Source organism: Anser brachyrhynchus (genome assembly GCF_964034855.1).
Source record: "Anser brachyrhynchus genome assembly, chromosome: 7".
Taxonomy (NCBI): domain Eukaryota; kingdom Metazoa; phylum Chordata; class Aves; order Anseriformes; family Anatidae; genus Anser; species Anser brachyrhynchus.
Window position 1 is genome coordinate 35,126,496 of NC_137701.1, and position 16,031 is coordinate 35,142,526.

Consider the following 16,031-nt stretch of genomic DNA (forward strand, 5'->3'; position numbering starts at 1 on the left):
TCCGGTTGCTGTCAAGCGATTCCCCAGAACCAGCAGATGGGCCAAGGACACCTCTCCTCTTTTGGATACTGATGCAATGGATGTCTGTCCATGTGGGTTCCAACTCCACACCTAGCACTGCCGAAGGACTGTGCCAGCTTGCAGTAGGATCACACCTCTAACAGGCCTTGAAACATAGCCTGGGCAAGAGGCTGGATTTCTGGAGTAACAATGGGATCACAGTTGTCTGTGTTGGAAGCCGAGGTGAGCCTGATGGGAAACAAATGGCAAAAGCACCCTATTGTGGCCAATTTGGAGGCCCCACATATCCTTGGCACTATCCCAAAAGGGTACTTCAAGGATCCAAAGGGGTATGAGTGTGCCTTTGGTATAGCTGCTGTAGGTGCAAACAAGAATAAACAGCTGCCTACCTCATCCAACCTTGAGAAGGATCCTTCTGTTGCGGGGCTGCTGCATGGAAAGAACCAAAGCGGGTACCAGTGGCCCCCACGATGGTGCACCAGCATCACACCTCCAAGGCTCCCTGAGTCGCATCCGGGAGCTGATTCCTTGACTCACTCGTCCTTCCCAGTCCTGTATGGCCAGTGCAAGAGTCTGATAGAGGCTGGAGGTTAACAGTGGACTATGAATGAAGTCACGCCCCTGTTAAGCACTGTCATACCACACATGCTGGAACTACTGCACGAAACGGAGTCAAAGGTGGCCGACTGATCCGCCAGTGCATTTTTCTCCATCCCTTCGGCAGCAGAGCGCAGGCCGTAGTTTGCTTTCACATAGCAGGGAGTCCGCGAGGTGCTTAGCTGCCTCCTGGGGTTACCCCACAACGGCAGCGCACAGCCACTGGCAGTCAGTCCTGCACTTAACTTCCAGAAAACTAGCACAAGTCCTCCCTCCTGGTGGGCAGATTCAGACAGCTTGTTGAACACAGATGGGTTTTCACAGGAAAATGTTGTAGTTAAACTGCAGAAGTAAACTAAGGCTTTCTGGTGTTAGCTGATAACCAAAGACTCCCTGGCAATCCCTTACTATACCATAGTTATTCCTAAGTATTTAAAAAAATTGCACCATAATAATTATCTTCATCTGTACATCATGAAAGAAAAAAAAACATCTTAACTGGTGGAAAAGCAGCAGCAACTGGGACTGTGTAAAATGCTAACTTACAGCTAGAAATAGTGGAAATAAAGAACTACACAGGTTTTCCAGAACTATCAAACCACAATTACTATCTATCAAAACAAGACATAGTTCTGAATTACGATTTGGAGAGTTTTAACCAAATTCTAACACTGTGCAGCACTGACATATCCTGTTTAAATGACATCCAGGACAAATGCATGTTTGCATTTTGATTTATGATCATAATTATTCTCAGTTAGCTGTGAACAATTGCATTAAAAAATTCTGCATACAAAGGAATCGGGGCCTCCAGCCAAATTCGAGTTCTTCTGCAGCTACTGTGAATAAATCAAACTAAAACATGAGCTTGAATAACTCTTAACAGAACTGGGATAAGCACAGTTGTTACAGGAGCATATACACTAAACTTGCCGCTGCATCTAGAGCAATGAACTTAATTCCCAGAGTATTTTTTTTGTTAGCATGAAATGGAAGCTAGTAATTTTGCTTATTATTAGGAGGAAGCGCTTCCAACCTGGAATATATTACCAACTCTGTATGAACAAAAGTAATTAAATTAATTCCAGTTGGCTTAGCTGAATAAACAACTGTTTTGAAACTTGGATTCATCAGTAATAAGTCTGTGAAGATAAGCTGTACTTATAAGCCACTTAGCTTTGTAAAGTACAACTGGGTACACTGTAACAATTTAAATGAAAGTAAATAATTTGGGGAAGATTCCATGGTAAATTAATTGCATAACACTCATAAGCAAAGCTGCAAAATGTGTTATGCTTTGAATTGTGTGACTTCTAAACAAAGTTTAACTTTTACATTTCCAGTACTTTACCAAACTGACCTTTAGTATTCCTAAAATGATTGTTTTATAATGGAGAACTTGTCACAAAACATGAAAATTAAGTCTTGTTCAATGGCAGCTGCAAAAGATGATTTGCCCTTTTGTGAAATTCTACACAACTTATACACAGCCTCACTGACCTTTCTGTAGCATAACCGATATATGACTTCTCTGACATTTAAAAATCAAGGTAGCAACAGTAACATAGACTGTCTAAACTACACCTCCTACTGAAAACTCTTTAGCATGGAAAATGTTAAGCAAAAATTAAGTCAGGAGTCACAGATATGTATGAAAATCAGACTAACTGTATTGCAGGGCCCAAGCATGGAACGGAATCCTTTGTTCTTTGGCATCAATGCTTAAATGCTTTAAATTTGAAAAACAACCATCAGATAAAGTACATAAAAGGAAGTTCCAAATACAGTGGTTCCTCACAAAATGCAGGGCATAACTTTAGGGTTGGGAAAAGGAGGAAGAGAAGTAGAGGTTTGCATGCCATTGCAAAATGAGGTTCAAGGAGGTGATTCATTTGAGAAAAGGGATATCTAGAATTTCAGACGTACTCTGACTTACAGAAACACCCAGTTTCTCTAGATGTACAACTTTCAAACAGTTTGCGGCATTTATAAATGGAAAAAAAAATAAAATAGGTTGGCATACATTATTTCCTTTTGTTTCATTGGCAATAGATACATGGGATCCTCCTTGATTTACTTAGTTACCATAGAGGCATGCAAACATGCGACCTGCTCTCAAATTCACCATCCATTCATTTTCTGAGAATATTATATATCCCTCATGCATCCCATGAATGTATATAATCTCCTATCCAGTCTCAGGTAGTAACATAAAATAAAGAATGGGCATGACTTCTATACAACTTCCAAAAAAAAAGCGAAGACAAAAAAATAAATTTAAACTTTGGACAGTTATTGCATCAGTTTTGTTTGTTTCAAAACAATGTTAACGATTCGTGATTATCTTGTGAGGATATAAAGCAAAAACCAGAAAGACAGATATTGTATCTAATTTACTTTGAGAGATTTATTACAATCTGTTAAGACTTTTTGTTAAGAATGTTCCACTTCTCACCTGCTTCTCTACCTAATACTCATGTAAATTAACAATTGGCTGGTTTCCTCCTACTTTTTGAATTGCAAGCATCCAGCTATTTCAGCTTTGAGCCACTTCTGTACTCCAAAATACTCAATCTTGCTGACATGAGTTAAAAATGCAGATTTTTATTGCATAATTTATTTAAATATTTAGAAACTTGATACAATTTAATGTGACACTAGAACACTAGCTCAAAGTATCACATTTTCATTAAAAATGTGCAGTTGCCAATACAAAGTCTTGATCTGTTAAAATATTTTTCTTTTAAATAAATACCAAAGAATAAAAAAAAATTATTGTGGCACTTTAGCAAATGAGATGATCTTCTTTTATTGCATATTATAATGCTTAGATCAATACAGGTTCATCAGTAGCAACAGATATGCTCACAATCATATTCGCAGGGCAAATCACCTCAAACTTTCAGAAGGTCTCGTTAGGGCGTCAGTCGTTTGGGATCCCGTGGGAACATGGAGGTCTGACGGACATTATGCAGCCCTAGGTATAGCATAGTTACTCTTTCCAGCCCTACATCAATTGAAAAAAATAAAATAAAAACATCAGTATGGCAAGTCTTTTGTTCAAAACTCTTAAGAAGCTGAAAGTACTTTATAGCTACATCCAGCCTCACATAGTTCGACCGAAGACTGATGTCTTCAGTAGCATGGTCTAGTGGTGGACTTGTCAGTACTAGGTTAAAGGTTGGACTAGATGATCTTCGAGGTTTTTTCCAACCTGAAATGATTCTATGACATGTATGCATTAACACATCTGACTACAGAAAAGAGCTAGAAGCAGAAATTACAAGTTTTACATACAGCACCTTCTGACACGACACAGGCTTCATTTGGAACATGTACCAATAAGCAATGGTACTAGAGACTCAACTCTCTTTTGAATTACTTCAGACTTTCAAGAAAGATGGTGCAGAAAATTGAAATGGGAAGGGAGTAATTGGGAGAACTGTATCTTGAATACAGTTACAGAAGGATAGAACAAAGCAGTCTTAACTGCTGGTACCAAATACTTCAGAGACATTAACTGTCATAGGCAACTACAGTAAAAATCTGCTTGGGGAATTTCATTCCAAATGCTCTACAGTGCAGGAATACAGATTCAGCAGTATGTACCCACGTAACTATTTGCTGATATCTTTATGATAATAAATACTTCACTGGTCATTGTGTTCTTTCCTTCTGAAACCTCAGAGGTTATGCACATACCGTGGAACGTGTGAAGACTTCCACATCCATGGGGCTAGATATGCACCCCAGCCATACTGACACTAAAACCCAGATGCCTATTATTCACACACTCCTCCTGTGTTAAAATTTCCAGCTAAAACAACTAGAGAACAGTGATCATTCTCACAGCATCTTTGGTTTGGCTGATACTTGGGCCTGGCCTCTGGGATGTGTGATGAGGAGCATTTACATTGCAGAAAAGACACAGCTTCAGCTTCCTTGATATCAGTTGTGACTGGCCTAAATGATTGGGGATTGTCTACAAAAGCTGATGATCACTAACGCTAACATCTTTTAAGTGTTTCAAAACAGCCGTCCCAAAAGCATATTGCATTTCAACACATTTACTAAAGGCATACTTAGGAGGTTGTTCTCTTAACGTGCCAGGAATATATTAAACGTACCTTACCAATGTGAGGCAAATGCAGAAAGACTGAATCAAAGAAACCACTGTGCATATTGCTCAGGACCTAACAAAGTATCTTATTTCCACATGCATAAAGAGATTTCATTCTGCTAATGAAAGCAATGTCTATAACTGAAAATTGTTATCATTAAGTTATGAAAAAACTCTTTGTTCATTTTAGTATGTAAAATGCTCACACCCAAGACAGGAAGGCTGTAGACATCAATACCTTTGCAGAAACTATTAGCATCAGCCAAAGTTAATCAGTAACATTCAGTCAAATCGCAGTGAATAAAGACAGAAGCAATCACTTGTTTCTCTTCACTGCACAACAGCTTCATCAAATGCATTAAGATACCAGTGGCTTCTGGTATTAGTAGACTGTGATATATCCATACATAATGCAGTATTTTCTTGCCTCCTTACATTTTTCTCTTTGGTAAAATTTGAAGGTGACCTGCTAGGCTAATAAATCAGTGTATTTTCTCTTGTGATCACCTACCTTTTAAACTTGGCACACTGTGCCATCATTTTTTGCCATTACGTCTTACTGTTTAGCTTCTCTCCTTAAATTCCTCAGGATAAACATTTCCACACATTTTCCTAACAAGACTACTACTGTGAATTTTATATTGAACCCTGATAGAGACTAAACAGTTTTAAGTTAAGGTCAAGCTAACACAGAATATAATAAAATAAACACACTTACCTATACCACCACCAGCATGTGGAGGTGCACCAAACCGAAAGGAATCGATATATGCCTTTATTTTCTCCAGATCTAGACAAGAAAAAGGTGTATTTGGCTTGGGGTTCATTAAACAGGTGAGAAACACATAAGCGACAAGGGGACTGCAAACAAAAAAAAATTTACCAAGGTGACTTAAAAACTAACAGTGGGTTTCACTCAAAGTGCAAATAAATTACCCAGCAATGTCTAGAAGTTACGCCTGTAGCAATTTTATTCTATTACTGTTAATAATTTAATCAGGAAAGGAATTCTAGAACTGAGTAAGAGCTAGGCCTAACTGTTTGTCATAATTTACGAAAACTAGTGAAATCCTGAATAAACTGCAATGAGAAAGTAATGATTTAACAACTGTTTTTCTCTCTTGCTACAGTGGGAGCTACTCCTTTTTTGCTAGTATCTTCTTGACATTTCACTTCACCATCCACTGAAAGCATGATTTCAATCTACACTTTACATTCCTGATCTCTACCTAATTTGCTCTTCTATCCTTTTACTATTAGCCAGCCTTATCCTTAAATTTCACCACTTATTGCTTATTTCCTCTCAGTTCAAGATATAAAAGGGACAACCAACCACTCTGCTGGAGTACTCCACAAGAAGTCTGTGAGAGTACAGAATGAGACTTGTTTGCCTACCCTCCTTCTATTGAAGGTATTTCCTGTGTTACATCCTCTCTAAAGCGCTTGGAAACAATCCCTTTTCATCAAGGTGTTGCTGGGAAACTAATTACTTTCTTAATACCACCACTCTAGATTAAAATGGTTGAACAATTAGATGGATTAACATTATGCATGAAACAGTGTTGTGATTTTAGCATTACTGCCACATTAAATTCTGCCTGAAATTCTTCCTCTGAACGAAACTAATCCAATCACAATTTATAATCTTTTAAACTGAGCTTTAAGTTGTTTATCTTGTTACCAATGCCGTGATGCTGGGCTCTTTCTGTCAGCAGCTGAGGATCGTGAATTCTCTGAGCTCCAGACAAAATCTCTTCTCCCCTCATGAACATATCGTAAGAGTTAGAGTTTTTCTGGAAAGACAAAGATTAGTTTATTTCCTGTCTAAAGCTGCTCCATCCTTAGGTGGCAAATACACACCCCTCAGTAACTTCACTTAGATATCCAAAGCTATGTAGTAACAGTGCAATGTATTTGAGTCTGCCCTGGAATTAGAGTACACTGTCTCCCCTCATTTGATTGGAGTCAATTTAAAAAAACAAAGTTCATCCACACACTCTTTGAAAAAGACATCGCATTTGCAGGCAGTAATCCAAGCAAAAGATGCTGTAAAGATATTTACTCTGGATTCTGGAATAAACTGGGGAATTTTCTATCAATGTAAAAAAGTGGATTTCTGTTGAAGTGTCTGTTGCCCTCGAAGAATGTTTTTGTCTCTTTTTAGTGATGGAGGAACTGGAGATCTCTTCTAGTGGCCGTGGAGATCTCTTCAGTAAAGCTCCTCCAATTTCAGCTATATATATTTCTTTCTCATGTGTTTTCACTGGTGAAGGGTAACTGTAAACACTTTATGGGCCATGTACAACTGACCTACTCTTGTTACCAGAATTTCAATTACTACAGCAGATCATATAAAAACACTTTATCTATTCTGTCAAGTTATTCCTATACAGAGTAATTTCAACTTCAAAAAAACCCCCACAGACATCGACAAAGAACTTTACTTACAGGGTTTACTGGGTCTGGCATTGTATAAAAAGGCCTCACAGCAAGAGGGTATTTGTCAAGAATATAGAAATCTGTGTCATACTGAAAAATGATGATTTTCAGAAGTTAGCACAAGTGAAAACAATGTAAAGAAAAAATTAACATTCCACACAATCAGCGAATCTTTGAAATCTTAAAAAAAATCCCAATAACTTGGCACAAATTTGACAGTATTATCTTCAAAAATGAGTTATCGATAAAAGTAGTATATTATTTATCTGTTTCCCAATGCTGCTCCTATTGTGAACTCAAGAATTTTTAGCAGCAAAACATCTTGCCAAAGTAATAGCCCCCCCCCCCCACCCCAAGATCTCATTTTTCCCTGAAGACTTCGTTGTCTGTTCTGCTGGTTTTTAATTATCCTAAGAAATGTTTTTTTTTGGAAGTACTATCCTGTTTGGTGTATTCAATAGAAATAAAAGACTGAAAATGGTTTGGAGTAGATTATCAATAAGACAAAACTGTTGGTAGATGTTGGCAAAAACAAAACTGTAATACAGTCAGACAATTAAGAAATGCTTATGCTAATCACAAATTCTTCACAACTTCTGCATGTTGATACTGTTTTCTTAATCAGTGAGTAAAAAATTATTTTACACGAAGTAGCCATTTATACGTACCCAGTGATTCCACTATATCAGGCTTCAAATTCAGTGACAAACATATTTATTCTAAAATAATCATTACCTTTTCCTTTACGAGGCGTCCCAGGAGCTTTTCATTAGGTGTGCTGAAAAAGATTATCACCATTACAATTAAGTGATTTAAACTTTTACTGATTATATACTTTGTAAAGCTAAAAAGATTAAACTACAGATTTACTGCAGTCTGTCCTTTAGAAAATGTATTCTTTGTTTCTGTGTGTTTTGGATTGTGCAAACAAATTTCAAAAATCAAGTACATTTATTCCTGTTCCTACGTACATTGTATGGGTCCTAGGAGTCCCTTAAATTAACTGGTACCTAACAATATTCTTGTTCTTATTATAACTACTTTCTAGTCGCTGTATTCATATTACTGAATAATTGTGTACTCTGTTTCATATGGGCATACATCCTGTGCAGTGATTTCTTTTTAGACACAGTGAGAAATGCTCTAAGCAGCTAGCGAGGAAATTATTTTGCTATAACGAGGTCTTACAACTGAAATTTCTTTGACACAAAGTTCCTTTAATTGTAGTATCACATATTATCCTAATGGTACCGGATATATTATTGGAAAGAAAAGAAATGTTTTAACATAGTAAGCATCATCAGAAATATTTATATATAATCAGTTAATTAAAACCATCTTTCAAGCCAATCAATGGAAATGCAATCAACTGCTTAACCATTTTCCTCAGAGGTGGAAAAAGGAAATGCGAAGGCATTACTGAAAAGAAAGACCTTAAGACTGAAGAATCTTTTTGTTTAATCCTATCCAAATACGTATGTCAATTCACATGAAGGACTGCAATTGTTATATAAAAAAGCGCTTCTTCTAATCTTAGAAGGTTCAAGTTCCTCTCACTTCACGTTGTAAGTTTTAGTTTTTTTAATCTCAGAGTTTATATGTATAGCCTAGAATAAGAGAAAGGACTACTTCCATATCCATTCATTTATTTGTCAAGAGATCTGGATATAAGTGCTGTTTATTCCTCTCAAAGTTTGCAGTTCCTTCTTGAGGGCTCAGTTGCACAGTACAGGACTTAAGGTTTAAGTTCGACTGACACATTTGGGCATTGCCAAAGTACCTCAGGTCGTCTTCATCACCCATCTCAACACCAGCCTCCCTAAGCATGGCCACACCTTCACGGTATTCCAGTCTCAGAGTTGGCTCCAAGAACTTAAACGGCTCACATGGGAACTGTTTGTTCACCGTCTGAATTTCAGTTTGGAATCTACACAGAAGAAAACAAGAATAGAAGCAAAATACAAAATAATTAAGAGATGTATGGTCAATGCAAAATCATTATTAGATACAAGAAGAATATAAGTCTGCCACAAGAGGTCCCTCTTGCAACATAAAAACCTTTTTTAAAGCATCTTCTGGAGAAGTTCTGTATAATCCCAAGGAAACGTTTCATGTAAATTAATGCAATCCAATGATATACGTGTTAATATTTTACTATTACTTCTGTTTTACTCCTTTTGTAAGAAATAATTGACTAGGTCAAATTTTCACAGTTAAGACATCTAGAAACCAACCCTTTGATTTGTAATCTTTAGCTGGGTTATCCTTTGATTTAAGTAATACTCTATTTCGAATATAAAAGAGAAATTTCTTTCTAGACTGATGAAAAGATTTGCATTTCTGCTGGCAAAATAGTCTAACTTGTAAGCAAATGAAAACCACTTCCTAAACTTCTGGCCTGGCTTTTTAATGAGTTAGACTATGAATAATGGAGAATAGTCTTTGTTGCTGTCATGGCAGAGACGTGGGCTGTTACAATAAATTTGATTCAGGAAAGCCACCTTAAACGGTTAATATTAATCTTAATTTCAAAACAGAACAATCAGTCTACCTGTAGTGGCACAACAGGAAGGATATTTTACTTTAATGATGGATCATTTGTATTAGGAAGCCCATTCAACAATGAACAGCAAATTTTTGTGGCACAAACTGGCATACTGTAGGAAATTCAAGTTTGGCTAAAAACAGACAATTTACTAGCCTATGGTTTTAGCAAACTTTTAAAGTCGGGTACAAAGAAATGGTTAGGAGCAAAACAACGTTTGAAGTTCTCTTGTTGTAAATCAGGTTACTAATGACTGATTATCTGACAGGCTGAGGACAAAATGCTTACCCATTTGATACCACAGTGCAAGAGATTTCAAACAAATGAAGTTGCTCATGAAATGGAAAATGTTCTCGTTACCTCTCCTGAAGTCCCTTGAATATCTGCACCATGGTATCTGCAATCTCATCTACCACTTCATGATAGTGATAGTTAAAAGCCATTTCAATATCCAGACCAACAAACTCGGTCAGGTGTCTGTGTGTATTGGAGTCCTCAGCTCTAAAAACTGTAAAATTAAACAGAAATTCTAACTGACCTGAAATTGTAATTCCATTTTGAAAAAATAACATGGACAAACAAACACATCAGTAATTGGACCACAAACAATGCTGTCTCTAGACATGACAATTCTGAGAAACAAAAAGTTCTGAGAAACAAAAAGCTGCCTCAAAGCATCATTTCTAATAGCATCTGACAGCATTATTGTTGCTGCGGTGGTCAAAGGATACAAGACAGACAAGACTTGCAGAGAGGTACTACCTCTTGTCACACTAACAAACAGAAGTGGGAAAAACAGACAAGCCTTCAGGCACACACAAGAACTCTCAGATTTGAAAACTACCTTTTTCACAGGAAACATACTTGTACGTGTGTGAATGTTCTGATTTTTTTTTTTCAGGTATATGAGTCTGATATATAAACATGTCTTCCTAAAAAACACGACTCGTGTTAGTAATTAATGAGGCATTTAAGGTCTTGTGAATTACTTTTTTTTTTTTTTAGTTTTACATGCTGTTATTGATTTGTTTTCCAGCATTTTCACTTTACATATCTTTAAACCTATCTTTGATGTCTTAGCAAAAGATGCTTTATTACCACCTAAAAAGGCAACATCCTATCAGCTTATGAGAAAGACATAGCATGAGACAAGGAAATATTAAATTTGGATTATTTACTGACAGCCCAGTTACAAGTACACATTTTCTAAATAATGCTGTTTGGTACATATACAAGAGCATGGGATAAGTACTTGTTAATATGCAATGTGAAGTACTTAAAACTTTGCTTGCCTATTTTAGCTGCTTACTACTGGGCAACTAAAGCATGCTTAACAGGAAAACATGGCTTCAGTAGTCGCAGTGTTATTCCAAGTTCTCTATCATACTATTAGCTTCCAGTGCAACTCTATTCTTTCTCCCCAGAGAACAGCAGGCACTGGAGAAGACAATTCCATCTGTATTTCAGCATCTTAGTTTTACTTCAGCAACCTCCCCGTCAACTTTATTCTCGTTTGTCACCCCAACTGAAATTTGTGTTTGGTGTGTGAAACCATATTAAGTGAAAGCATTCAAGGCTTTCAAGTTACATGGTATCTTACTTGTAACTGCTAAAAGCCATCACTGCAAACGTTATAATATAGATAAGCCAATGTTTTTCTTACCTGGCCCAACACAGAAAACTTTTTCGAAGTCAGCACATATACACATCTGCTTGTACAGCTGCGGGGACTGAGCCAGGTAGGCACTGCTTTTGAAGTATGATACAGTAAACACATTGGCTCCTCCTTCACTGGCAGCTGAAAAGCAAGTGCTTACAGTAATTATTAAAATAAAAAAATAAAAAAATATATAGGTAGACTGATAGTCTTGTGTTTAAAGATAAGCAGGAGATTTTTCTACAAAGCATGTAAGAGGAAAAAGATACGCTTTCTTAATGCTAAGGGAAGCTTTGCAGCTCAGGACTGTCAGACATTGTCTTGCAAATCTGCAAATTGAGTTGGGATAGTTCAATATGTTACTATTCACAGCCTTCCCTCACCTTTTAGTGAGGACAGCAGAGAATGTATGCTTGTACCACACCACATCTACTTACAGCCCAACATTTCTGTAGAAACCAATCTTTATCTGTGATGCAAGCTTCAAAGACAGTTAACTGCAGAGGCCGAGATCTGAGGCACATCCTGTTTTGCCAGGACTGTCCTTTCTAACAGAGGACTGGGCAAATGTCTGAGTTGTCTGAAGGCACTAATGTATCTCAGAGCCCAAACTAGATTTACCAGAGGACATCTGCCAAAGGTATAAAGCTATCTCTCAGTTTGAGGCAATTATCACAGAAAGTTACCAGGAGAACACTAGGCAAGAACACCTGCATTTGAACCCCTCACTGTAAAGTGCCTACCAAAGCTGAGTCAATTTCCATTTCCCAGCCTGTAGTATAAGAGTTACAGTTGCCTACCATACTGACAAAAGCGCATCAGAGAGTAACATTACTTAATAGTCTTTGAAGATTCTTATGTTAAGATAACACTAAACAAAGTGCTAATTACTATTATTACTAGCCCTTCCACTATAATTTCTTTCTTTTCTTTCATCATCACTACTCCCACTGAAATAGTTTCAGTGACTCGTTATTTTTGAATACAGGTAACCTTTTAAATCTCAAATCTTAAAACAGCTATGATACGTAGCTTGGAAGTTTAGTAAGGACTGCATTGATTTAACTTAGTTATTTTTGCAAAACATTATCTCATTCAAACAATAGGATGCTTGCTTGCTTGCTTTCAATGGTACATTGCACAGTAAGAATAGCACACTTCCTCAAAAGTCCTACATAAATAAACTGACTGCCTGGAAGTCTTTAACACTTCATGATATTTCAACTGTCTCTGTAGGGAAAAAAAAAAAGTTATCCTATCTTCAGTGATACTTTCCATATTGTAAGAATAGTTGCTTGCATGAATTTTCTTAAAAAGTCCTGGTTTCATCTCAATCAAGAGCTGTCTCCAAAAATATAAATACAGAGGTATAAAACTCAGTAGGCAAAAGGAATGCATACAATGAACACACACAATGAGAATAATACAAACATTCTGCCCTCCAGTAACATTTTACATGTTGTGTGTCTTAGTGACATCAGTAACACCTCAAAGCACGCCAATAAGATGGAAGAAAAAACATCCACCTGTAAATCGGAGATTTTGACAATACAGCAGAGATCAGCAACAGAATCAGAAACGAAATCAACACTGCCAGACTTTTAGTTAGGCTAAAACTGTTGGACCATACTAACAGAAAAATGATACTACCGATCCTTCATTCAGCCATATATTCATTGGTACAGAAGTGACACACTGTATACAGTGCCATCATCTTATACCACGGTTTGTTGTAGCTTCTTTATGATGCAAGTTGCTTTTAGGCTAATTTAGAATTTATTTCAATACTGGGAATGGAATTTTAGACTCAAACTAAGACCACTGATCTGAAGAACAATGCCTATGATCAGAAATCCATATTTAAACAAATTAAAACTTTAAAGGTACTGACGAGTAGGTAAATCAGGTATATATAGTATTTGTCTTGTCGATCTTTTAGCATCCAAAGTCAGGAGAAAAATGAAGAACAACTTCCATACTTCCTTTGTTTGCTACGTCGTATCTAAATTAGGAATACAACTTTATCTTTTTGTTAACAAAGAAGTTACCAAATTTTTGGCAGATAGGTACACTGAGCAAATATAAAGGAAGCAGATCTGTAGCTTCTGGATCAAATATACAATACCTGAAATGATTTTCGGAGTCTGAATTTCCACAAATCCTTTGCGAATGAGAGTTTCTCTGAAAAGCTGACAAATACCAGACTGAAGGCAGAAGACTGCCTGACTAGTGGAGGTCTATAAAGAGAAGATAAAATAAAGAATCCTAAGTTAGTTAATTTTCCCAACCCTTACTTTTTCTGGACAGGTATCAGGACAGTATAAGCTACATTTATTCTCTTAGGAACGCTAGGTTGTTGTATTTGCCTAAACAGAGAAAAGTGCACTTTAATTATTATTTATTACACAAGAAGAAATAGGAATGGAAACAACAGAAACTCCTCATTTCAGTTTACAGCATATTCAGTTATAAAGGAGGCACTATGGTCAATTCAACATTTAAGCAATCACTGATTTATAAGTTATGCTTCTGCAAATAAAGGTTTTATAGTAAAAAATTGAATAAAAACACTAAACCTATTAAAAAGCTTTCAGCACACTGAACTAGAACAGTTGCAGCAATATACCATGCATGATAAGAGCAAAGCCCTTACTTACATAAGGTCAAAATGTTTGTGCCTACTGAAGACTACAGAATACATGTTTGTCACGTAAAACCAGTCACATGCTAACCACATATGACACAGGCACAAAAACATCCTCAAAAGAAGGTCTGAACTCCCAGCAGCATTTAACAGTCCACGTAGCACCTGATCACATGAACTGCAGTTTTTCTGTCTTTTTCAAAATTTACTTCAGAAGTACATTTAGCTGAAAACCTGAACTGATCAGCTTGTACTTGTTTATGCACGACACAGGTAAGCGACTTATCTGGTTAACAAATATCTACACTAAACGTTCTTTGAACACTCTTGGGTTTTAGTGTGAAAAAAAAATCCCTTAACAAATGCTCAAAACACTCCAACACGTCAGCACTGAACCCGTATCTGATTTTGTGCTTGCAGCATTTTAGAACTGGCAGTTAGCAACCTACAAGCGTATACAGAACCTAACGAATTCCTGCAAACAACTTAGAAAACATTTCTTTACAACAACCTGCGTCACAGCACTGTTTACTTCTCCTTTCTGCAAGGTACCCTACTTGTCAGTTAGGGTAAGGAGAGCCTTGTGGGCTTTTTCACATGACTCCTACCAAACCACAAAACAAAAAAACCCAGTCAAAACAAAATATATAAGCACCCAAATTTAGACAGTCAGTTAGTGGATATGTTGAAATAAATCTACATTCGTCATCTCTAGGAGATAAAGATATCACCTAACTGAAAAACTGAAAGAAAACGGTAATAATACTGCAGATTTATAGTAATTTGGAGTTATTTGCAATTTTAGCAGACTGATATCTCAGGAGTGTGAGGGGCTGAGCCTAGTCAATAATTGCCAGCAGCTCTCGCTGTCTGATAGCATTAACCACAGCCACTACTCCCACTACTTTCAAAATGAAGGAAATGAGGTTTTGAGCAACAGTTACAAAAGTACCCTCAAACTTTTTCACCCTTTTTCCACGGGTCTCCCAGAGTCAGACATATGCTAAGACAAGAAAGGTAGCCCAAATTGGGTGTATAATTTGTGGCAGCGTTATATCAAAGCACCCAAATGATTCAAAGGGATATAATAAATACACATTTCATATATGCATATATATTTAACCATCTCCTATTCAGAAGCTGAAAGATTTTACAAGAGATTACAACCCAAACAGTCACATGACAGTCACCAATACAGTTTTTTTATAAAGTAGACAAATTTCAAAAAAAAAAAGTTAAACAAAACGTGCAACAATTGCTTAAAAGTAGGACAGTAACAATGACTTCTGATCAACAATCCTTCTGAGGAACCAGCACCAGCTCCATGCTAAGGTACACACTCTCAGGAAAAAGAGGAATGGTGATGTGCTAAGCCCAATCTGAGAGCAATTACTTGCTCTGAAGCCTAGAGGTGTGCACAGAAACACGGCTGGTAAATAACTAACACACCTCTACTAACAATACTTTGCCAGGTAGTAACAACTCTTTGCTTTAGTGAGGATGCAGAGCAAAGACATTGTCTTCCCAATCCCATCTGTAACGATAAATTATCTTCAAAAATAGTGTTTATGAAGGCAGCCAAATTCACTGGTCTGGACAGTGAAGTTTTTTCTTTAAATATAGACCAAGAAAAGAACAAGCAGCAATTCTCCACACCTCAAATTAGATCTCACATGACCGCTCTTCTTACTACCTAAGGTAGCTGAGCATCAGTGCTCATTCAGAGACTGCCAACAAAGGTAACTGTTGAGTATATGATCCTGCAGTCTCCTTGCAAGAATTAAACAGGCCAAGACGACATTTGAGATAAACTCCTAAAGAACTGCATCTATCAACACGCAGTAGAGTCAAATGGGTGACATCAAACTACAACTTTCCAAAGATTTTAAGTATGTGTCTATATGAAACAAATTTTTTCAGATTTAATTATGTCCTTTGCACTGGAATGTTTGGGACAAAAAGAGACTGAATTTATCTGAAGAAAATAATTCATGCTGTTATGTTGCCT

At 36.9% G+C, this 16,031-nt stretch overlaps 1 protein-coding gene across 1 annotated transcript in view; it reads right to left on the reverse strand.

The window, feature by feature from the left end:
* Positions 1-3,219: 3,219 nt before the first annotated feature.
* DARS1 (aspartyl-tRNA synthetase 1) overlaps positions 3,220-16,031 on the reverse strand; it is a 39,394-nt gene continuing 26,582 nt past the window's right edge. The window contains exons 8-16 of the mRNA XM_080600761.1: positions 13,505-13,616; positions 11,386-11,520; positions 10,083-10,230; positions 8,958-9,104; positions 7,913-7,955; positions 7,187-7,267; positions 6,420-6,531; positions 5,457-5,528; positions 3,220-3,625 (exon numbers count right to left, since the gene is read on the reverse strand). Of these exons, the coding sequence (XP_080456887.1) occupies positions 3,534-3,625; positions 5,457-5,528; positions 6,420-6,531; positions 7,187-7,267; positions 7,913-7,955; positions 8,958-9,104; positions 10,083-10,230; positions 11,386-11,520; positions 13,505-13,616 (942 nt within the window). The 3' untranslated portion in view covers positions 3,220-3,533. The remainder of the gene's footprint in view (positions 3,626-5,456; positions 5,529-6,419; positions 6,532-7,186; positions 7,268-7,912; positions 7,956-8,957; positions 9,105-10,082; positions 10,231-11,385; positions 11,521-13,504; positions 13,617-16,031) is intronic.